Source organism: Heptranchias perlo, chromosome 13, assembly GCF_035084215.1.
Source record: "Heptranchias perlo isolate sHepPer1 chromosome 13, sHepPer1.hap1, whole genome shotgun sequence".
NCBI lineage: Eukaryota > Metazoa > Chordata > Chondrichthyes > Hexanchiformes > Hexanchidae > Heptranchias > Heptranchias perlo.
In genome coordinates, this window is record NC_090337.1 from 66015506 (window position 1) to 66040132 (window position 24627).

At 45.5% G+C, this 24627-nt stretch overlaps 1 protein-coding gene across 2 annotated transcripts in view; it reads right to left on the reverse strand.

Moving 5' to 3' along the window:
* hdlbpa (high density lipoprotein binding protein a) overlaps window positions 1-24627 on the reverse strand; it is a 68294-nt gene that overhangs the window by 4754 nt on the left and 38913 nt on the right. For both annotated transcript variants that reach the window (XM_067995624.1, XM_067995625.1), the window contains 13 exons: window positions 21435-21521; window positions 19253-19384; window positions 18008-18226; window positions 15027-15248; window positions 13831-14049; window positions 10680-10818; window positions 8813-8952; window positions 8291-8395; window positions 6350-6484; window positions 4977-5120; window positions 2962-3141; window positions 1034-1150; window positions 138-266 (listed from right to left, as the gene is read on the reverse strand). In XM_067995624.1, coding sequence (XP_067851725.1) covers window positions 138-266; window positions 1034-1150; window positions 2962-3141; window positions 4977-5120; window positions 6350-6484; window positions 8291-8395; window positions 8813-8952; window positions 10680-10818; window positions 13831-14049; window positions 15027-15248; window positions 18008-18226; window positions 19253-19384; window positions 21435-21521 — 1968 coding nt within the window. The remainder of the gene's footprint in view (window positions 1-137; window positions 267-1033; window positions 1151-2961; window positions 3142-4976; window positions 5121-6349; window positions 6485-8290; window positions 8396-8812; window positions 8953-10679; window positions 10819-13830; window positions 14050-15026; window positions 15249-18007; window positions 18227-19252; window positions 19385-21434; window positions 21522-24627) is intronic.

The window sequence follows — 24627 nt, forward strand, 5'->3', positions numbered from 1 at the left end:
ATTTTATATTTATGACCTCTAGTTTTAGACTCCCCCACCAGTGGAAATGTTTACATCTACCCTATCAAACCATATTATCGTAAAAACCTCTCCCAATTCGCAATTAAACCAGACAGTTGAGCTTGAAGGTTCCTTACCTTTTCCGTGCTGCTAGTCCATGGAGCATCTCTCACCACAAAGCCCTTGGAGGAGGTTTTCGGTTCATCCATGCGTGACGCTGGCTTCATGTACGCCTGCATTGCCTCATTCTCAACAACGTCCGACATCTGAGAGGAGAGAGAGCATTTTGCACATGAGCGGAAAGCTACCAGGACTCTCAACGGTGAGATCCCAAACTACAAAAACTGTGGTCAAAAGTAACAGGCGACTTTTTTATTGGAGGTCAAATCTTGACTGACTGAAGTTTTGAGTTTGTTGTTCAATTCAACACATTTACAGCTTGGAACGTTTATTTACATTCCTTATCAAAGGGGCCTCACAAATAATTGGGAAACTGATTGTTTAATCGAGTTGATTCAGCATCTCGCCAATGCAGTGATGGATCATGCAATTAGACAATTTGCCACTTGAACCATGCACTGCACTAACCCACCATCCCCATCGCTCTGCATACTGTAGCACCCAGTTATAACAACTTGCATTTATATAGCACCTTTAACATAGTAAAACGTCCCAAGGCGCTTCACAGGAGCATCATCAAACAAAATTTGACACCGAGCCACATAAGGAGATATTAGGACAGGTGATCAAAAGCTTGGAGAAAGAGGTAGGTTTTAAGGAGTGTCACAAAGGAGGAGAGGTCGAGAGGTTTAGGGAGGGAATTCCAGAGCTTGGGGCCTAGACAGCTGAAGGCACGGCCGCCAATGGTGGGGCGAAGGGAATCGGAGATGCGCAAAGGCCAGAGTTGGAGGAGTGCAGAGTTCCCTGAATGAAGACTGGTTTCAGTAACGTAGCAAAGTCGTTGGAAGGTCTGCTGCTAAATGGGGTGTACTGCTCTGTATTGAATGAGCAGCAACACTCAAGAGGTACTTACATATTCCTCCTCCAGGTTCAGGAGATGGTCGATAGCCTCATCCACATTCTCAGGCAGACCAGTCACAGTGACGCGGTCCAGATCCTCTGCCCCAGACGGAGGGAAACGGATGTCAACCTGCAGCACAGCGATGAAGGCAAATCACGTGAATTATCCGTATTAGGAAAGTGCCTGTGGGGGCGCCAGGCAAGATCCCAGTGAGGTGCATTACAACTCGAGTTGAAGAGACAAGATACAGAAGGAGCAATTATTTCTTTACAGCAGGCCTGTCAGAAATTGAAACATACTGAACTCCTGCTTCCAGCTCTCTAGTGATGCTGCATGAGGAGTGAGGACCTATGCCATCGTATCCCTCTCTTTCTTCCCTCCCCCAATTGGCAAAACCCCTGATCTCTGCATGACACCTCTCTTCCCCTCTCCCAATTTAAATCTAGGGTCTGTGCCTACCACTCAAGCACTCCATGGCGCAGGAACACCTGCGTGTCAGGCAGTCCTCACTCCTCAACAGACAAGAGTCATTGGTGTGTGATAACCCTGTCCTTTCTCACTGCGGATCTGAAACAGGTACAGGTGGTGCCCTAAAGCAAAGACAATCGGAGTAATCAGCAGTCAGCATTAACGGACCAGGTTTGGATAATTGGGATTGAATTTCCGGCTGAGCTCTGGTTAACAAATTCGGTGTTTAATGTTGATTAACTGAACCGTCAGGTCAATGCCCCTCTAACCATGCTGTTGCAGGGACATGTCCTTTGTTTTTCCCATTTTTTCCTCCTGTTGGTGAACTATCTGTCTTTGCAGGCCAGATAATCTTGTATGAAAACCTTTTGATAATAATCCACTTATTGCACAAACTCCAAAAGCTAGTTTCTTTCTCACTTATGCAGAACTGATTCTATTTTATCTCACAATAGAGGCTACCTACCATCAGAACTATTTACGTTATTCACCCCTGCCTCCATTTTCTCTCCTCCTCTCCTGAAGGCACTGACTCATATGAACTTACAAAAAAAAACAGGAAAAGACTATCCGGGGCATCGTGCCTGCCCTATTCAGAATTGTGCAATCTGTGCAACCTCACGCACCGCGGTCACACGGGCCCCGGCCGCGCACCGCGGTCACACGGGCCCCGGCCGCGCACCGCGGTCACACGGGCCCCGGCCGCGCACCGCGGTCACACGGGCCCCGGCCGCGCACCGCGGTCACACGGGCCCCAGCCGCGCACCGCGGTCACACGGGCCCCAGCCGCGCACCGCGGTCACACGGGCCCCAGCCGCGCACCGCGGTCACACGGGCCCCAGCCGCGCACCGCGGTCACACGGGCCCCAGCCGCGCACCGCGGTCACACGGGCCCCAGCCGCGCACCGCGGTCACACGGGCCCCAGCCGCGCACCGCGGTCACACGGGCCCCAGCCGCGCACCGCGGTCACACGGGCCCCAGCCGCGCACCGCGGTCACACGGGCCCCAGCCGCGCACCGCGGTCACACGGGCCCCAGCCGCGCACCGCGGTCACACGGGCCCCAGCCGCGCACCGCGGTCACACGGGCCCCAGCCGCGCACCGCGGTCACACGGGCCCCAGCCGCACACCGCGGAGGTGAAGCTTTGAAGCCGGTTCCTCAGCCAAGTTCCCATGTTTCATACGTGAACTTCGACATGAAGGGTCGGGACGGTATCTGATCATGACAATGGAATATGGGGGCATCGCAGCTCAGTCTTCATGGGCTCACTATCCAGAACCAGTCACTGGATGGTGATCAGAAGGAGGAACCCTCGCTCCCCAAGTCCAGGGGAGTTGCAAATCTAAACTTGAGAATTTTTTTCTCAAAACACTGCCCTTTCTGGTTTTGCCCTCAACGTACGGTTGATTTTGGCCTCAGGTGTAGAATCATTTTTAATCACACGATGTAGAATGCATCAGGCTAGCCTCACCTTGAAGTCCTCCATGATCTTGCGGATGGCTTTCCCACGGGCACCAATAATACGGGCGTGAACTCTATGGTTGAGAGTAATGTCCTCAGATACCATCTCCTCCAGTTCAGACACAATTTTCATGATGGCTTCCTTGGCAGTTTCTGTATTCTTCTCGTACCCAGTAATAGTTATCTGATCCTAAAGCAGAAAAACGGGCAGAAGCTGTTAAGAACAATACAGCGACAGCGTTCGTGCACCGTAGCATGACACTACGTCTGCGCTGCCCAGCACGGCCACTGACACACGTCATCGCCTTTCCCTCCCACCTGGAAACACAAACATTACCGCAACAAGGTGCCCTTGTTCCAGTCAGCAGTGAGCTGCAGTGTCCAACCTCCCAACAATGTCCACCATACCCCGTCCAACTTGAACTTCAATGTTACATAGAATTTACAGCACAGAAACAGGCCATTCGGCTCAACTATTCTATGCCGGGTTTTTCCTCCACACCAGCCTCCTCCCACCCTACTTCATCTAACCCTAGTATGTAAGTAAGCAGGGTAATGGTAGTATTTCATTTTTAAAGTATTAGCTTAAAGCAAGGTAGTAATGGTAGAATTCAAACATGGGGTTAATAAGTTTCGGGTGTTACAACAATAAGCTAGAATAAGTTTCGGGTGATACAACAGTGAACTGAAACCCATTTGATCATATTGTGTGAGGTACAGATACGAGGACCATTAGACCACATTGTACTGACCATTTGATCACAGCATGAGGGCTGTAAATAACAGCAGATGGTGAGTTTAGGATCTTTACATAATCCAAAGGCGAGTTTGCATATTAATTAAGTGGGTTTGCTTGCGAAGTAAAGTGAACAATACAAGAGGTGATAGTGGTGTCAGTGAGCCTAGACTGCAGGGTAAACAAAGGACACAGCAGGAAGGGAGACAGAATATAAACTGGGAGAGAGAGTAAACTCGTTGCTGAGAACTGAAGGAAGAACACCAGGAAGAGAGAGGTTACGTTTCTACCCAGAGGAGCAGGGACTCAAACTTATTCCTCTGTATTACTGCTAAAGTGATTGTATTTACTTTTTTTTTATTCGTTCACGGGATGTGGGCGTCGCTGGCAAGGCCGGCATTTATTGCCCATCCCTAATTGCCCTCGAGAAGGTGGTGGTGAGCCGCCTTCTTGAACCGCTGCAGTCCGTGTGGTGACGGTTCTCCCACAGTGCTGTTAGGAAGGGAGTTCCAGGATTTTGACCCAGCGACAATGAAGGAACGGCGATATATTTCCAAGTCGGGATGGTGTGTGACTTGGAGGGGAACGTGCAGGTGGTGTTGTTCCCATGCGCCTGCTGCCCTTGTCCTTCTAGGTGGTAGAGGTCGCGGGTTTGGGAGGTGCTGTCGAAGAAGCCTTGGCGAGTTGCTGCAGTGCATCCTGTGGATGGTGCACACTGCACTTATTCCATATCAATAAAGTCATCACACGGCCAATATAGAGTCTCCCTCGAACGCTTACAATCAGTATATCCTTCTATTCCTTTCTCCCTCATGTATTTATCTAGCTTCCCCCTAAAAACATGCATGTTCACAGCCCCCTTGCCCTCCATCTCCTTACATCTGTTCTTACTTACAAGGTGGTAATGCTCCATTTTGGGGGTTTGACTCATTTCCTACCATCACTGTTGGGGGTGGTGCCTACTATTGGCAAAATCTGCTGCTCAAGGTTCGATCTCCCGCAGTCATCTGCAATTTACACGCACGCCCCTTACAGAGCAGGGAGTATCTCGATCAGACTGCTCAGGGATACTCGTGGGTCACTGCTGCTTATTTATATTGCTTCAAAAAAAGGCTTTGTAATAAAAGTGGCCAGATCCCAACGCTGGAATTTCCAGCCAGGGGGGCACCAGAGATTCCCCCTCGTGGAGAAGGGACCTGCTGCCATTATTTAAATAAAATGATCTCCCCTTCAGCGGGAGAGGGGCCCGTACCCAAACCGTGCCGAGGGTCAGAGAGGGGGGCCTGTACCTGATTTTCATCATTCTTGTCAGGGAATTGCACGTTGACGTCATGATCAATGCGAATCTGAGTAATAACCGCACCCTTCCTGCCGATGATCTTTGGGTGATAACGAGGATCCACAGCGATTGTCAACTTGAAACTTCTCAGAGCCTGTGGGGGAACAGGTAGATCCACACTTAGCTGGGCAGCACTATACAGTGTGCCATATCTTGCTCACGTAATTTTGAAAAAACTTTCTCTGCTCCACTTCAAACCCTCTCCCACAGATATAACTTTACCAAAATCAGGTCAGAGCCCAGTCTCTGTTCATTATTAGCATTTAGAAAGTATACACACACCACTGAACATCAGAGCTGGAACTGTTCATCAATTCACTGATGAAACAATCATCAAACCCTCAGAGTTCACAACACTGCTTCAGACTTCAACTGGACACATCAGCCTGAAAATAAACCCACCTCAGAGATCACGTAACCTGCAGGGACGACACAACATGCCTCCCCCGTGTGTGGCATGACACGTGGCACGATAATTAGCAGTTGGCATCTCAGAATTTTGAACCCCCATTACTCACTCTGAATCAGCCCTTCCAGAAGGGATTACAAACTGCAGGAAAAAAAGGACTTCAAACCAAATATCACAGGAAGCCCCTTGCCTGATAGATTGTAACACAGGAACAGGAGTAGGCCATTCAGCCCCTCGAGCCTGTTCCGCCATTCAATTAGATCATGGCTGATCTGTATCTTAACTCCATTTACCCGCCTTGGTTCAGTAACCCTCAGAACTCTTACCCAACAAAAATCTATCAATCGCAGTTTTGAAATTTTCAATTTCCCCCAAAAAGCTGTTGAGGCTGGGGGTCGAGAGTTCCAGATTTCCAATACCCTTTGTGTGAAGAAGTGCTTCCTGACATCACCCCTGAACGGCCTGGCTCTAATTTTAAGGTTATGCCCCGTGTTCTGGACCCCCCCACCAGAGGAAATAGTTTCTCTCTATCTACCCTATCAAATCTTTTGACCATCTTAAACACCTCAATTAGATCACTCCTTAATCTTATATACTTAGGGGAATACAAGTCTAGTCTATGCAACGTGTCCTCATAATTTAATCCATTTAGCCCCGGTAAAATGATTGCAGTAATCATTATAATCGAAGCATTCTGCATTTTATGCAATTTTCACTGTTTCTCTCCCACCCGCCTTTCCGACTATAAACTGTCCTCCCCATATTATAAAACTGTAGGACATCACTCGCTACAAACAGTGTCAGGGTATATGGGTTACATGGTGTACACTGGCCTGCCCTCAGCAATGGTAACTTTGAGGTGGCTACACCTCAAATGATGTTGAATCACCTGTTTGGGAACTGAGCATGCTTACCCGGTCCTCCTGCTCCATCTGCAGTTCCTTGACCCGTTCAGTCAGTCCCTCCCGAGCTCGTTCCAGGTGAGAAGCCAGCCCGGTGATTTTAATGGTGTCAGATTGGTCCTCGGGAGGGGGGACAGCGATGTTCACCTAAAAAAAAATGTTAAAAAGTGAAAAATAGTTAGCGACACTATGTGAAAATGGAGAGGATTGTGTTCACAAGACCAGAGATGGAGGTGTAAATCCCAGTCCAACTCACACACAATATACGAGTAATGTGAAAGGGGAAAGACAGTTTACAGAGCATGCTTTTGAATCACAGTACTCTGATCTTAATTTGAAAAAAGTGATAAAAAGTCCTGAGCTTGCTGCAGCAGAGAGAGACGAGCCAACTGAGGCCTCCTGCCTCAGCTGCTCCAGTGATACCCAGTGACGCAGGTCATCAGAAAGGACTGCATGCGTCCCCGAGTGGCTCCATTAAATGAAAACAAGGGCGGGTGAAGGCCATCTGGCTCAAAGCCCAACCTATCCAATCATGTACACCACTTACCCATTCCCTAACCAAACAACCACCTGGGAAAGGGAAAATAAAATAGAAAAAACTGCAACCAATTCAGGAGAAACTGTGGGAAATTTCTCTCTGATTTCCCCAAGACAATCAAGCAATGCTCAAGAGACCACCACAGCCCATAAATCCTCAATCACAGCTAATTAAGAACAACATTCTACAAACGGAAATGCGTTCTTCTCTCAAGTCCCCTTTAAAAGGACTATAGCAACTCTTCACCCATCTTATCCTGGCCAATATTTATCCTTCAACCAACACCACTAAAAAAAACAAGATTATCTGGTCATTATGAATTTGCTATTTGTGGAACCTTGCTGTGCGCAAATTGGCTGCTGCATTTCCCTACATTATAACAGTGACTACACTTCAAAAGTACTTCATTGGCTATAAAGCACTTTGGGACGTCCTGAGGTCATGAAAGGCGCTATAGAGATGCAAGTCTTTCTTTCCCGTTTCAGCAGTCTGTTCTAGACAGCGATGACTTTGAAAATAAATTCTTCCTGGCATTCAATCCTACTCCTTGCCTACACCTTTTATGTACATGTCTTCTAGCTCTACCACCCCTCTACAGTTCAAAGAAACTACGCACCAGACTACGAATTTTTTTTATAAAATGAAGTGGTTGAATCAATTATATCCCCTCCAAGCTTGCATTTCTCTGAAGTAAATAGCCCTAGGCCTTGGAGCCCATGCTGATCACCAAAAGCTCCGAGATCAGAGCAGTAATTCAGACTGGCCAGGGAGTTGATCCAGAGTTGCCCAAACCAAGGAAGACAAACGCCATCAACTTGATCTACTTTAACTGAATATTTTAGCTTTATCTTTAGGAGGTATGGATGCCAGGCAGGGCTCCGCTCATTACCTTGACAGGGGTACTGGGCAGATCCTAAGCCTATGTTGCTACATATCCACATGCAGAGTCCACTTCTAAGGAAGCGAGGGGTTACAGCGACAGGTACAGCGTGATTATAAAATCCACCACTTCACCTGATGATGGAGGTTTGGGCACAGCTTGATCAAGAGATCAATTTCCTAACTCGAAGAAATCTAAAAATAAAAGAAAGTGTACATTTTTAATTTTAAGAACATCAGCATAGGGCAGTGAAGGGGTGCCACAACTGGTCTGTGTCCTCAGACTAGGGATGGAGGGAAAAAAAAGTCAAGATTCCTGCTCCACATTATTATTCAGTGACCCCTTCCAGTAAAATGTGTGTGGGTGTTGGGGGTTGAGAGAATTTAGTTATGAGGTGTGACCAGTAAGACAGGGGCTCTTTTCACTAGAGCAGGAAGAGATATGATAGAGGTGGCAAAATTAGCAAAAGGTTTGGAAAAACTATTTCCAGTGGTTGGAGAGTTGGTAACTAGAGGGCAGCACAGCAAGCTTTTACCTCATACTCCTCCATCATCTTGCGTATACCGCTTCCCTTCTGGCCAATGATGTAACGATGCAGGTCAAAGGGCACCTCTACTTCTGTTGTAACAGGAACCAGTGCCTGCAAGAACACAAGAAAGCATCAAAATGAGAAAAGGCTTTTGTCCCACTGAGTCCTCAGCTAGAATTTAATGTTGGTGACAACAGCAGAAGAATCCTGGCATTCCCATATCCATAAACTTTTAAAATATACGGGTTAACGCTTCTGGGAAACTAGCCCCTGTCCACCAATAAATGGCAGCCATAATTTCTGGACTATAGTTCCTACGCCAGATTTTATTTCACAAGCTGAAAAACAAAATCAGTTAAATTATTTTTTCTTCAAAAGCTTGTCATCTGTTATGTTTTTATCATTACAGCTCCTCTCGCAGTCTGTTATATTATTACACCCTCCTGTTTCCTTTAGTGCTGGACCCCTATTATGTACTCTCAGCCCCTCTCCCCTATTGAAGCAGCAGTCACACGGTCTGTAACGTACCAGCAAAGCGTCTCTGGCTGCCTCGCACCGCTCCTTCCGCCCAGAAATCATAATGATGTCATTCTTCCGGGGCACAGAGGGATCGACCTCCTTAACTTCGCCATTGGTCTCTCCATTCTCATGGACTTGCTGCTCGGGTGCTGTGAAAAATAGAACATGTCTGACCCAATGCATTTTATTCCAGTACATGGCTGGTCAGCCTGTGACTCTGGGTGCACTTTGCAAGTGAGCAGACCCCGCTAATGTAGACCATTAACTGTGGTAGAAGTTTGGAACTCTCTTCCGCAAACGGCAATTGATACTAGCTCAATTGCTAAATTTAAATCTGAGATAGATAGCTTTTTGGCAACCAAAGGTATTAAGGGATATGGGCCAAAGGCAGGTATATGGAGTTAGATCACAGATCAGCCATGATCTTATCAAATGGCGGAGCAGGCACGAGGGGCTGAATGGCCTACTCCTGTTCCTATGCTAACTGCTTGTTGCTGCCTCCACAACAATACATCAGAAAGACAAAAGGGTGACAAATGGGAAGGCAGAGTCAAAAATCTTCACCATACCACAGGAGATCAAACAAACAGCAACAACAGGACTGTGTTTCTTTAAGAGTTCTGTCGTCAAAATACAATGCAACAACAATATAGGAGCCTTTAACAAGAGCGAAATTAGGTGAAAATTTACACCAAGCCAAAGAAGGAGACGTTAGGACAGGTGAGGTCAAAGAGGTAGGTCTTAAAGGAGGATAGAGAGGGGGAGAATTTCAGAGCTTACAACCTAGACAGCTGAAGGCACGGCCACCAATGGTGGAGCGAAGAAAGTGGGGGATGCACAAGAGGCCAGAGCTGGAAGAACACATGCTTCTCAGAGGGTTGTAGGGCTGGAGTTTAGAGATAGGGAGGGGTGAGGCCACGGAGGAATTTGAACATGAGGATGAGAATTTTAAAATCAAGGCGTTGGTGGACTGGGAGCCGATGTAAGTCAGCGAGCACAGGGATGCGAGTTAGGGTATGGGCAGCAGAGTTTTGGATGAGTTCAAGTTTATAGAGAATGAAAGATGGGAGGCCGGCCAGAAGAGCATTGCAATAGTCAAGTCTGGAGGTGATAAAAGCATGGGGGAGGGTTTCAGCAGCAGATGGGCTGAGGCAGGAGCACAGACAGGCACTATTACAGAGATGGAAGTGGTGGTCTTGGTGATGGAGACACTACAACAAAGGAGTCCTCCCACACCCCCCCCACCCCAATTCAGGACCTCGTCTGAAGAGATAGTCTCTCCTGCCCTCCCACCAGGACCGCTTTGGAAGAGAAACCCCGTTTGATCTTGTTTCAATCCTGTTTTTTTTTTTAAGATGGCGGCAATATCCAGTTCTAAGATTCCAAGCTCTGCATTGAGGACCGAAATGGCTCCTCTGAGATGGTGTCTCTCTGAATCACAGCCAACTAACCTTTCAAGTATCCTTCATTCTAGGTGCGCAATACATTGTGTATCACTAATTACTGTAAATTAGGTTGTCTAATGTTGGAGTTTAGAATCCAGACAATGCATTTACTACTCATTAGAATTCACTGGCAACTTCCACTGCAATAATGTATGTGGATGCCTCTTACTGTGAAGGAGCAGGTCAGTCTGTAATTTCCAATCCATGTCATGTGTTGAGATAGGGTAGAAGAAATGCAAGCAAGTCCCAGGGAAACATGATTGAAACGTTCCATCCCATTGTTAACAAAGATGCTCAGGCTGAGGTTCTCTGTAATTCACCAACTTGCAAGTGATCAGCTCATTCTGAATACTTTGCTCACTAAGATTAAGTGCGGAATGCAGGATTATCAGCGCTCACAGAATTGAGAGGTAGGAATGCAGTGGCTGTACCTGGAGTCTCCTCGCGCTCAGGGAATTTGATCTGTACGTTGTGGTCCTTGGTGATCTGTTGCACCTTCAAGCCTTTGGCACCCATCACCATCCGGTGGAACTTCTGCAGAATTACGCACTCGATGGTTACCTGAGCTTCCTGTATCAAAGCAGAAATAATCAGCCTCAATACAATATACTTCAGCCCTTACACACACTTCACGCTTACTACACAAGGTATGTTCAAAGGACGCCACAGGCCCATTTGGTTGATTGTACTTGTCTAGAGAGGAATCATCACAGCAGGATTCCGCCAAACTGGGAGGGGGCTGTTACTACTACAATAGCCACACATTTATACAGCTCTCCTCACAGGCAAGAAGACACCCCAGAGTGATTTACGATAAGGAAGGTTATATGGTGACTGAGCATGGGTAGAGGAAGGTAATGGAGAGGCTGGGATTGGGGACAAAAGTCAGGATCGAAAAGCGGGGCTTTGAGGGGACTTTTGAAAACAAAAAAGGGGATGCATTTTAACCTTTAGCGTGGGGCGTAAAACGGGAGGCATCAAATCGATCCCCTACCGGCCATCTTACACCCCGCGGTAAAAGTGAAAATTCATTCCAGGGTGGCGGGAACTGCATAGAGAATTCCAGAGGGCAGGAATGTGGTGGCTGAAAGAGTGACAGCTGAGGCAGCAAGAGGCAAAGAGTGTTAGAGAAGCAGAGGGCGTGTATGGAGTCAGGAAGAGATCAGTAAGGCAGGGTGGGAGACAATGGAAAAATTTGAAAACAAGGATGCAGTTGACACAATGGAGTGGGTGGAGTTTAGCGAGGACACTGGCAATGGGATTTTGTACAGGTGAGGATACGTTGCGGCATTTGTGGATGATTGAAGGTTCGATGCAGGGAGGTCAGCTAGAAGGGCATTGGAGAAATCAAGCCTCGGCACGATGAGTCTTTCGGCAGAAGGGGCGAGATAGAGTCAGTAGCAGGCAGTGTTGAAGAGATGGAAGAAAACTGCTTTGGTTATGGAGTGGGTTGGGCAGGAGAGGAAGCAGACCTCACGGGCTGCTCTGTACTCCGCGACTCCGCAGATGTATGGTGGGAAAGTTGATGGACTTAAGATCAGAGGTGCTGATGGGAGCCGATAAGTAGCAGCCTGAGTTTTACCAGCACTTTTATGAAAGATGATGGCTCATGGTGCATGCACTGCCTGCTGAGGCACTGAAGCACACAGACCTGGGAGGTCCCAGGTGCGAGCTCCTTGTCTATACTGAGTTAGCGAATTTCAGCCAGGGAAGAAGTAGAGGAATTATAATTGGCCTCGTTATTTGGGATCAAAATCAACGAGAAGTTCCATGCGCCTGATTTCTCTTCAGCCACTCCTGTTGGAAAGTAGCAAGTGTGCTGATATGACACTATTGAAGCATTTTTCTGTGATGGGTTATTTGTTGGTTTATTTCTCGTTAGTCACAATACATCATACTTAAACAGTTCAAGCTGCAGAGGATACACATCACAGTTTGGCATATGCAAGGGTTATTTGAAATGCATTCTCCCTAAACAACGACATTTCCCAACACCTATCTGCTTAGGAACACAGGAAATTGCTAGATGATAAAAGACCACGGTCCATCTAGTTCGCTCTCTAACATCCTGGTGGTCGCATGATAGGCATTGTACTATTCAATTTGTTCTCTTGACACCTCCATCAGGTAGGCAGACAGAAAGGCTGAGAGATGTCTCTGAGGCCCTACTGTAAGTGACCACTGTATTTGTGTTCAAACAGTTGTGAATCTGGCGAATGCCTGACCATCTAATGTAGTTACGAGAGATACAATTTTTAATTCCTTTTATTCTGGGACATCTTCAAAAGGAATTTGAGGATACCTTACGCAGTATTGCACAAAGCCAGACAGCCAATCAGTCTGGAGCCTGCAGTGATTAAGGGTGGGTCAGTGACTCCGTGATGCCATATGCCACACACAAGGAGCTGTGGTTCAAGGGAGTGGTCCTTTGTTGTGTTTGATTCTGAGGAGATAGTAAAGTTTGTCATTTCTATAAATCTACAGCTTGTAGTGAGTACTGTTCATTTACATGTTTAATAAATTTGTCTTGCACTTTATAGCCTGACTCAAGGTCTGATAAAAGAGTGCAGATTATTCTGCCTACTGGAGACAAGATCACCACGTAGTGGCATGTGATATATTCCAGTGAGCCAGAGTACAGGGACAAGGGTCCTCTGCTTGATTGCTGAATCTCACCACATTTATCTAGAGATGAGCAGGTACACTGTGGTTCATAGTGGAAGCATGGTGTAGTTAGGAGTGGCTGATGACGCTGAACCCACAACGAATATGTACTGCTGGGCCGCGGGGACAGGTCTGGGCCGGGCAGCGAGGCCTTTCGCACCCCGGCGTGGGCGGCCGGCCGGCCGCAAAAATATAGATAGATTATATTTATAGATAGAAAGACCACTTGGATGAGATGTTGGAGAACTGCCAGCATCCATGGACCTGACCTTAGCATGGGTTAACATGTTCAGGGGAGGAGGACAGGAAAAACATTCCTTCACAGCATTCACTTAAAGGGAGGCTGGTCCAATAATGAAACAATTGTAATTAAAAGCCAACATCACATCACTTGCATACTATTACCAGGGTCTCAAACACGAAGGCAGACAAATCCAGCATTAAACTATTGGTATGCTACCGCACGAAAGTGACACCAGCCACATTAAGTGGCTAGATTCAGGCCCAGACACTGCAGCACTTTGCAATCCCACCTAGTATGGTAGGTACCACTTAACTCATTCCTCTGTGAGCAGGAGTACCCAAATTACTTGTATCTCAAATATATACTGGAATACAAAGTAACATTAATCTTACTGGATCAAACCTAACAAAGTGAATTATATGGATGCCAATATATTTGTAGAGAGAACCGAGCTGAGCAGGATATAATACGTCCTGGATTTTAAAATTGGATAAAGAAAATTTACTTGGAAATTTTCAAAATGGCCATCAGCTACTCTGCCATATGGTGGAGTTGGTCATAGAACAATTTGAATCAAACCCAACACATGGTATTCATACCGAATTAATGGGATTTTATAATACTGCCAGGGCAAGAGATTCGAGATATAAATATAATATTGAACTCTCCCGTACCAGATCCTCGACAATCTCCTGCATGCGTCTCTTGGCAGCCTCCACACAATCTTTGGCACCCTTCAGTGTCACCTTGTCGCTCAGAGTTCCAGTACGAGGGAAGCTGACCATCACACCGCCGTATTCATCAGCAATGTCCCGCAAAACTTGCCCACGGCGTATCACAAAGTATCGGTGATGCTTGGGGTCAACGGTCATCGCGTCCTCTATAACATTATCCTGCAAAGGAAGGGAAAGAAATCAGAGTGCAGTGAAGAATCGTTCTCCCCTCATTACCTGCACCTTACTGCAATCTGTGTCTAACTCTGGACAATAACAAGACACCCGTGTTAGAGATTAAGTTTGAGAAATAGTAAAGGAACTAATTTTACACATAAAGAATCACTTATACTATATTCCATTTTACATTAGTTCTATAGTTAAAAACTTAGAATCAGAAGACTGCAAAAGCAGCTGACCATGTCTGTAGGTGAGCTACAGCCTGTTTACATTTGGATTTGCTTTATCACTCCAAACTGGAGACTCAAGTTATCCTTTTTTGCCATGTATCAATCAGCATTCGGGCTCAGTGGCAGTCGGTGGATGGTCTGTGTTGCCACTCATGGAATGTTTTGCTGCTCAATATCAATCACCTCTTCAGCTTTTATAAGCACCATAGCTCCCTTTTTTTGCAGAATGGCCCTTGCTTAGGGCCTCCCATTATGTACTGCTATCCTACTTGGGGGTTTCCTGCCCACACACTGTTCTGGTATCTGAGTATAGCAACAAGAACAGGCTCGCACAGTGGTTCACTGGGTAAATCTACCATGTGGTACATACACTACTGAGCTACACAGACCAAGAAGTCCCAGATTTGCTCCCCAGCCTGTGCTACGTTAGCACAGGTCTGTCAGAGCACAATTGGCCTCAGCATCCCTGGGCTAGCCAGAGGAATCACCATCTAACCTCCAGCGGGCAGGCCGAGGCAGTGATGGTCCCCGTGGCTGAATAACCGAGCATCCACTGTCAAAGGTCATATACAGAGAATGGCCACTTGGCTGCATTCTCCCTACTACTGATATTGGCTGAGGTACTGTGGGGGAGAGGAAACTATACCATCTATCGAATTGTACTCCAGCACGAGTTGCTGCCTTCAGGAGAAAAGGGGGAATAATCACAGCAAATCAGGGTCCAGTCTGAGGCAGAGCAAGCCATACCAGGTTCCTTATGAGAATTTCCAGTTCTTTCTGAGCCTCCTGGACAGCCTCCTCCGTACCGACGATGGTGATCAGCTCTTGGTCTTTGTCGTCTGCCGTAGGGAAAATGATCCTGGCTCCCGTGTTATCCCGCACCTTGCGGATGTTGGCACCACCGCGTCCAATCAGGAACTTGTGGTACTCGGGTTTGGCGCACAGCTCACTGGTGTGGTTCTTGATTTGCTGTGTAAAGAGAAGCACATTATTTAGCGATGTAATTGATTTTCTGGGGGGGGGGTTATGGGTGACAGGCGAGGGAGCGAGCAGGCCCGAGGCCCCTTAAACCTCAGAGTGACGGCAGACTGGATTCAGATGCAAAAGTATGTTAAACTTGTATAGAACCTTGGTTAGACCACACTTGGAGTACTGTGAACAGTTCTGGTCTCCATATTATACAAAGGATATAGAGGCACTGGAGAAGGTGCAAAAAAGATTCAGAAGTATATCCTCTCAGTTTTGGTATCATCCTGATCAGGAAAGGCTGAACAGGCTGGGGCTCTTTTCTCTAGAAAAGAAGGCTGAGGGGTGACCTGATAGAGGTCTTTAAGATTGTGAAAGGGTTTGATAGGGTAGACGTGGAGAAAATGTTTCCACTTGTGATGGAGACCAAAACTAGAGGCCATCAATATAAGATAGTCACTAATCAATCCAATAGGGAATTCAGGAGAAACCTCTTTACCCAAAGAGTGATAAGAATGAGGAACTCGCTACCACAAGGAGTAGTTGAGGCAAATAGCATAGATGCATTTGGAGGAAGCTAGATAAACACATGAGGGAGAAAGGAATAGAAGGATATGCTGATAGGGTTAGATGAAGTATGGAGGGAGGAGACTCATATGGAGCATAAACACTGGCATAGACCAGTTGGGCCAAATTGCCTGATTCTGTGCTATATATTCTATGCAACTCAATGTAGGCAAAATGATTCACAGAGTACAGCTTTGAGCAGTTGTCTCCAACTCCAAAATGTTGCAGCCTTTCCTGTATCACTTTATTCTATTGGTACTCCATTTCTGCTCGCCATACATCCTTCCCTTGTTACTTTTAAGCTCTAATTGTTCAACCCTACATGCTCTTCCTCCTCCCTGCAACCTCAATGTGTTGACATCAAGGCCTTGATTTTTTTTTACAGGAAGAGAGCCCGTTAGCGGGTGGTGCACCTGGACAGATCGGGGACGTGGAGGCCATGCCAAACTTAACGGCAGGGCCTCATTTAAATAAAACTCCCCGGACTCCCGTCTGGCACCCAGTCAGATTCAATACCAGGCCGGCAGGCGGTAGCGGAAATTTAGCCGCAGGAGGCCACAGTCAGGGACCCGTTGCGCATTCAGAAGCTGAGGAGGTTGGGGATTCCCTTTTTGCATTGCGACCGGGGGAAGGCCAAGGCTGGGGAGGCTCCTTGTGGGGCCTGGGGCTGGGGTGGGGCGGGGGGGGAAGGAAGAGGACTCCTGCTCCTCCTGGACCACAAGGAGTTCAGAGAGGGAGAGTTTTAAAACCTACCTGGGCCTCTTCTGGCCAGTCGGCTCCTCCTGCCTTGTTGCTGTTGCCTGGCAGCAGACAGTGCGGGACTCTCCCTGCCTGGACATTAAAGTGTCATCACGGCGCCAATGTCGTCATGGGGGATTTAAAATCGAGGCCCACGATTCAATTGCATCATGCTCTCTCCCGCCCCCTCCCCCCAGGACCTCAAGTCTGAGTAATGCCTTGCCTCCTCCCGTCTTTCTTGGAATCGACTGACTTTTAATAGCCAAGCTTAGCAATGCACATTTAATACATCCCGCTTTACTTCATTTTCTCTCCCACTCTTTCAGAAACTCGTGCTGTCTGCTCTACAGGCCTTCAGCTTAGTTTCCCAATTAAAATGCGAGATAAGGTTAAGTTGCTGAACTCAGCCATGCTGTCAGAGGAGTAATATTTCGTTCATGAAATTCCTTTTGCTGCTTCACCATTCAACACCTTCCATTAGGGTCAATGTTTTCATTTTAACTCAGACACTCGATAGAATCTCAAGAGTTCAGTCGTTCCACAAGGATGAAGGAAGAGTGAATTACTACATTCACTGATCAGTAGCAAATTACATCATAGAGCGAACGGTGTGTTCATTGGACTCATCACTACTTAAGTGGGGGATGGGGTTAGGAATGATAACTGTCTAGCCTGTGCAAGACACCAATGCAATTTCTTAGTTGCTGTCTGGAGACACTTAAATGGCATTTCAAGTATCTTCTGTTTGATTTTCCAGATTAAGTCAGCGGTTATTTGATTCAGATCTCCCATACTTGTGCAATTAGGATTATTTATTTGTTGACCCTCTGCCCTTCCAAGCTCAACAGTGGGCAAGTGGCACGAATCAGGTCTTTTCTTTCTTTCATGAGTGAAGCAAAGAAAGACTTGCATTTATATAGCGCCATTCACGACCTCAGGACATCCCAAAGTGCTTGACAGCCAATGAAGTACTGTTGTGTAGTCACTGTTGTAACGTAGGAAATGCGGCAGCCAATTTGCACACAGCAAGCTCCCACAAACAACATGATAATGACCAGATAATCTGTTTTAGTGATGTTGGTTGAGGGATAAACATTGACCAGGACACAGGGAGGTCTCATCTGCTCTTCTTCTTACAGTGCCATGGAATATTTTACATCTGAGAGGGCAGCTGGGGCCTCAGTTTAACGTCTCATCTGAAAGACGGCACCTCCGACAGTGTGGCACTCACTTGGTACTGCAAGGGAGCGTCAACCTCGATTATGCGCTCAACTCTCTGGAGTGGGACTTGAACCTATGACCTTCTGACTCAGAGTCACAGCTGACACCTCAAAGGAGCACGATAACGTCCCAGAGTTCTTCACCCACATTCTCTCCCTTGTAATCACACCTGAGATTGGCAACTTGAGAGCCGGCCTGGCACAGCAGCCTTCCCACTCCAAATCGCATAAAGCTACCTTTTCCTCAGCCAAGTGAAGGAGCTGTTTCTTGGCCTTGTCGACCTCCTCAGTAGATCCCCTGATGGTCACCGTGTCGCTGCCTGACCCTTCAGTAGGGAAGTGGATGTGCACCCCTCCGCACTCCTCCATGATGGAGCGGACAAAGCGGCCCTTTGCGCCAATCAGAGAATTGTGGAGTTTGGCGGGAATGCAAACTTCAACTTCTGTGATGTTTGCCTGAAGAAAAAAAAACTAATTTACATTCATGAAAAATTCTATTTGGGGCACATTCTTATACTCATTAAAAAAGATATGGGACATTAACGTTGGGAAATGGAATGTTTTTGATTTCACCCATCCAATGTAAATATCGAGCAAAGAGAGGCAACTCATCATCAGTCTAGACTGGATTTAAACCAGGTCCCATGGGTGAAAATTCATTTACCACCCAGTCTCCCCTGGAATATTTGGGAGCCCTTTGCTGCATTAACTTAACTGAGCAGTTGATCTTTCAAAATGAATGGAGTTTTTGTACAGCTGATTTCAGCAGAGGCTTTGGGGCGGGGGAGAAAAGGAAGAAAAAATAAGGAAATACCACAGATTCCTCGGACAGATGAGCAGTTCTCAGTGCCACTCACCAATAGAGCAGGCATCCCCAGCCCTGTAGTCAATACTGCCCAGTGACGGTCTACTATAAAGGCACAAAGGAGCAGCTCCAACATAGCTTGCTCTCAAATTTTTTCCTCCACAGTGGAAGCAGTACAATGCTTCCCAAAGCCTCATCTCAACTCAGCTCTTCTCCTCCAACATCCCAGACAAACTTTAGCAATTTTTCAGTGGTAAATCATGAGTGGTGAACGGGCCTCCTATTTCTCCATAGCACCATGTGTTGGGAACCCTAACTCTCTGCTTCAATCAACTAAACAGTTCTCTTGTACTAAAATTGGACCCTGTTCTCAAAATAATGGCAATTCTGTCCGTCCTTTACGCTTTCAACAACGCGCCCCCCCCCCCTCAAATTTCTATATCTTTACTTTGCTCTCAGGACAGTTACAGGTAAGCAACAGGAGTGTTGCTCTTGGATTAGTCTTGGAACTTCTCTTCAGGGGTTGCACAGAGCCTAAACACCTGGCTGTATAGTGATGGACAGGGTGGGAAAAAAAAAAATCACTAGAATCTCCCTTGCAGATAAAAAATGTTGCATCTCCTCTCGCAGAAAGAACTGAACTGTTAAACTGCAAGCTAGTTGAAAGTGGTTCATACCAGTTCCTTCTGGATGGCCAGAATCCTGGTGCGAGCTACTTCACAGTTGGCTTTCTTTCCTGTAATAACGATCATCTCAGAGTTGCTGTTTTCTGCCGGCAAATCAATCTTTGTATTAGTTTCTTCACGAATCTGGAAAGAATTGAAAAATAATCAGTAAATCTCGTGAAGAATTTCAGCAGAACTCTTTCTAGTCTTGCCTACTGTGTTTGATTAATGGATGCCAAGACTGACATCTGTTGTCATGGGGACATACTAAACATTTCTCACTAAACACAACAGGGTTGGCGATGTCCCCTTAGGAAAGGGTTGAATTATGACGATCCAAACAATAAATGACTGCCAATGACTCAATGGGCACTGGATTAAACCCTTTCATTTTAATAATTTAAAGCAAAGTTAAAAATGATTTATAACCAGCCTTCTTATTTGAAACTGGGTCGTCTCCATTTGTGCTTAGATCTTGAAAGATGCTGAAGTCATGAAAATGGTCAACAGACCAGTGTCTACTTTTTGCTGTCAGGGCTAGGAGACTGCACAGAGAAGTTGAGTCTCACAGACTTTTACTCCCAAAATGGAAACACTCTTTCCTCCATTACAATACAAGAAGGGCTCCCAAAGAACAGTCAACTTTTCTCAACAATGTAAGCCACTGGAACTCTCATTCCTCTGGATCAGTGGATTGATGCACCACATAATTTAGCATTTAACCCTACTGAGCAGGAAGGTTTGATCCCTCTTTACTGGGTTACCTAATGTCAGTCTCAAGACAATTATAGATTTCCAGCATAGCAGTTAATCCTTTTTATTTGGCTTTAAAATGTACAAAGATCCAAGTAGGCAGGAGAATTCAGTAGTAGGAATGAAAGAAAAGGAGATAAGAAAATAAACGAGAACAGAAAAAGAGAAAGAGTATTTATATAGGAACTTTCATCTCCATAGTAGAAAGGGAAACAGTGGATGCAAGACTGTCGAGACTATTTCAGGCAACAATAAAAGGTTTTCATGCTGTCATAAGTCTCATGTAATGTGCTCTTGCCATTAAGTGTCACACTTCGTAATGCTTTCTCCATTGCATTTTGTTGATTACACCCCTATTGTAAGAAAATAGCCCATCACCGGACTCAGTGAGCAACACTTTCTAGGCTCAATTCCGTGATCTGAATCCCATGTCCAATTTTAAGTTCAACGCTGGTTCAAGGAATCAAAGTGAAGAAAATGACATGGTATTGGTGATGTTCTGGCTCCAGTTATTAGTAGCATGTTTTCCTGCAGCAAATGTTCATTGAATGTGGCTCCTCTCCTCAGCTAGGTGTCACTAGCGCTGCATTAGCCTTCTGTTTTGTTACATTGACAGAACTGTCCAATGTAGGCATTTTGGATTCTTTCCATTTGTGCCTAATTAGATTAACCATCCATTGACCCCAGCTCGATTCAACAACCCAACACAGACCTCAATGAATAACGGAGAAAACATTTAGGAGTTTCAAAAAAAGTAGGACAACTGTGTTGCATGTTGAGTGTGCTTGAAGCCATTTCAAATGATGCCAGCTCGAACGAAGGCTGGCAGATTAATTGGGCAATCAAGCAATGGTTGTTTGCTGTTTCCTTGAGTTACGCCTTCTCACCTTGTACCAAAATGGACCCTAATAACAGATAGGAACATCGACCTTGAGGATCTTAGATGTCAATTCAATATTGCAGTTAGGTTATAGGTGAGTATTTTTTTTTAAAAAAGAACTTCGAGGTAATCTACAATTCTCTCAACCACACATCAGCAGCTGTGATGCAGAACGTTGAGAACTTCAGATATTAAGCAATACCCATGCATCCATTGTGCGGTTTCATGAAGGTTCTTAACTAACCAGAACTCTCCTTTACATCTACCCATTAGGTAATAAAATTTACTGGATCAACTCGCAATCGGTCTGGAGTGACAGCATAAAAGATACAATTCTATTAGAAAACAAACACTTTAATTTATTTTTGTGCGTTGCTGCTCTTAGACCAGTGAATGCTCCTCCATACTTCGAAATCAATGATCAGAAGATCCCAAGAAAAACTCAGGATTTTCTCCTAATTATCTTGCTCTCCGACTTGATTTCTCCTTTACCTGCTTTGCTTCTTTCCTGTAGATAAAGGCTCATCACACATATAACACACAAACATCACACGCACATACCTTCTTGATATTTGCTCCTCCTTTTCCAATGATATTTTTGTGAAACTGCTTGAAGATGGGGACTGAGACAGAATAGCTGTTCTCCACCTATTTTTTTTTTTAAATAGGAAGAAAATCGACAGCATTACCAATGAAACGTAGACACACACAGGGTACTGCTTTAGCCCATGAACAGTACATACATTCTAAGTTATGCCTTTTCCCACCTTCAAAATGAAAATAATCAAAGTTTGGGAGCCCCAGATGGCATACAAGATCACAATCTTCCACTCTACAGCAAGCAACATCAGTTTCTCACTATATTGGTCAGATGATAGTTAGTCTCAGGACTGTAATTGCTCAGTACCATGCACTGGTTTTCTGGCAATATCAATAGCTTTCCAGCATTTTGTACATAGAAACATAGAAAATAGGAGCAGGAGTAGGCCATTCAGCCCTTCGAGCCTGCTCCACCATTCAATATGATCATGGCTGATCCTCTATCTCAATACCATATTCACACTCTCTCCCCATACCCCTTGATGCTTTTTGTGTCTAGAAATCTATCAAGCTCCTTCTTAAATATATCCAGTGACTTGGCCTCCACAGCCTTCTGTGGTAGAGAATTCCACAGGTTCAACACCCTCTGAGTGAAGAAATTTCTCCTCATCTCAGTCCTAAATGTCCTACCCTGTACCCTGAGACTGTGACCCCTCGTTCTGGACCGCCCCCCGCCAGGGGAAACATCCTCCCTGCATCCAGTCTGTCTAGCCCTGTCAGAATTTTATATGTTTCAATGAGATCCCCTCTCATTTTTCTAAACTCAAGTGAATACAGGCCGAGTCGACCCAATCTCTCCTCATACGACAGTCTTGCCATCCCAGGGATCAGTCTGGTGAACCTTTGTTGCACTCCCTCTATGGCAAGTATATCCTTTCATAGGTAAGGAGATCAAAACTGCACACAATACTCCAGGTGTGGTCTCACCAAGGCCCTGTACAACTGCAGTAAGACATCCTTGCTCCTATACTCAATTCCTCTTGCAATGAAGGCCAACATACCATGCCTTCCTAACGGCTTGCTGCACCTGCATGTTTGCTTTCAGTGACTGGTGTACAAGGACACCCAGGTCCCTTTGTACATCAACATTTCCCAATCTATCACCATTTAAATAATACTCTGCCTTTCTGTTTTTCCTTCTGAAGTGGATAACTTCACATTTATCCACATTATACTGCATCTGCCATGTATTTGCCCACTCACTCAACTTGTCCAAATCGCCTTGAAGCCTCTTTGCATCCTCCTCACAACTCACGATCCCACCTAGTTTTTGTGTCATCAGCAAACTTGGAAATGTTACATTTGGTTCCCTCATCCAAATCATTGATATATATTGTGAATAGCTGGGGCCCAAGCAGTGATCCCTGCGGTACCCCACTAGTCACTGCCTGCCACCCCGAAAAAGACCCATTTATTCCTACTCTCTGTTCCCTGTCTGTTAACCAATTGTCAATCCATGCCAGTATATTTCCCCCAATCCCATGTGCTTTAATTTTTCACACTAACCTCTTATGTGGGACTTTGTCAGAGGCCTTCTGAAAATCCAAATAAACCACTGGTTCTCCCTTATCTATTCTACCAGTTACATCCTCAAAAAACTCCAGTAGGTTTGTCAAACATGATTTCCCTTTCATAAATCCATATTGACTGTGTCTAATCCTGTTGATATTTTCTAAGTGTCCTGTTATCACATCCTTTATAATCCTTTATAATTTTCCCTACTACTGATGTTAGGCTAACCGGTCTGTAGTTCCCTGTTTTCTCTCTCCCTCCTTTTTTAAATAGTGGGGTTACATTTGCCACCCTCCAATCTGTAGGAACTGTTCCAAAATCTATAGAATTTTGGAAGATGACAACCAATGCATCCACTATTTCCATGGCTACCTCTTTTAGTACTCTGGGATGCAGATTATCAGGCCCTGGGGATTTATCGGCTTTCAGTCCAATTAATTTCTCCAGCACTACTTTTTTTACTAATACTAATTTCCTTTAATTCCTCCTTCTCACTAGTCCCTTGGTTCCTTAGCATTTCTGGGAAGTTATTTGTGTCCTCTTCTGTGAAGATAGAACCAAAGTATTTGTTTAATTGCTCTGCCATTTCTTTGTTCCCCATTATAAATTCTCCCATTTCTGACTGTAAGGGACCTACATTTGTCTTCACTAATCTTTTTCTTTTTACATACTTGTAGCAGCTTTTACAGTCAACTTTTATGTTCCTTGCAAGTTTACTCTCATACTCTATTTTTCCCCTCTTAATGAAGCTCTTGGTCCTTTTTTGCTGAATTCTAAACTGCTCCCAATCCTCAAGCTTGCTACTTTTTCTGGCAACTTTATATGACTCCTCTTTGGATCTAATATTATCCTTAATTTCATTTGTTAGCCAGGGTTGGGCTGCTCTTCCTTTTGTGTTTTTGCATCAGAAAGGAATGTATAATTGTTGCAATTCATGCATTTGTTCCTTAAATATCAGCCATTGCCTATCCACCGTCATGCCTTTTAATGAAGCTTCCCAATCTATCATAGCCAACTCAATCCTCATACCTTTGTAGCTTCCTTTGTTTAGATTTAGGACCCTAGTTTTGGATTGGACTACTTCACTTTCCATCTTAATGAAGAATTCTATCATGTTATGGTCACTCTTCCCTAAAGGACCCCACACAACATTATTAATTCACCCCTTCTCATTGCACAATACCCAATCTAGGATAGCCTGTTCCCTGGTTGGCTCCTCAACATACTGGTCTAAAAAACCATCTCGTACACACTCCAGGAATTCATCCTCCACAGTATTAATGCTAATTTGGTTTGGCCAGGCTATATGTAGATTAAAGTCACCCATGATTACTGTAGTACCCTTGTTACATGCATCTCTAATTTCCTGTTTGATGCCATCTCCTACATCACCACTACTGTTTGGAGGCCTATAGACAACTCCCACCAGTGTTTTCTATCCCTTGGTGCTTCTTAACTCCACCCAGACTGATTCTACATCTTGATTTTCTGAGCCAATATCCTTTCTCACTATTGCTCTGATTTCATCCTTTACTAACAAAACCACCCCACCTCCTTTTCCTTTTTGCCTGTCCTTCCTAAATATCGAATACCCTTGGATATTCAGCTCCCAGCCTTGGTCACCCTGCAGCCATGTCTCCAT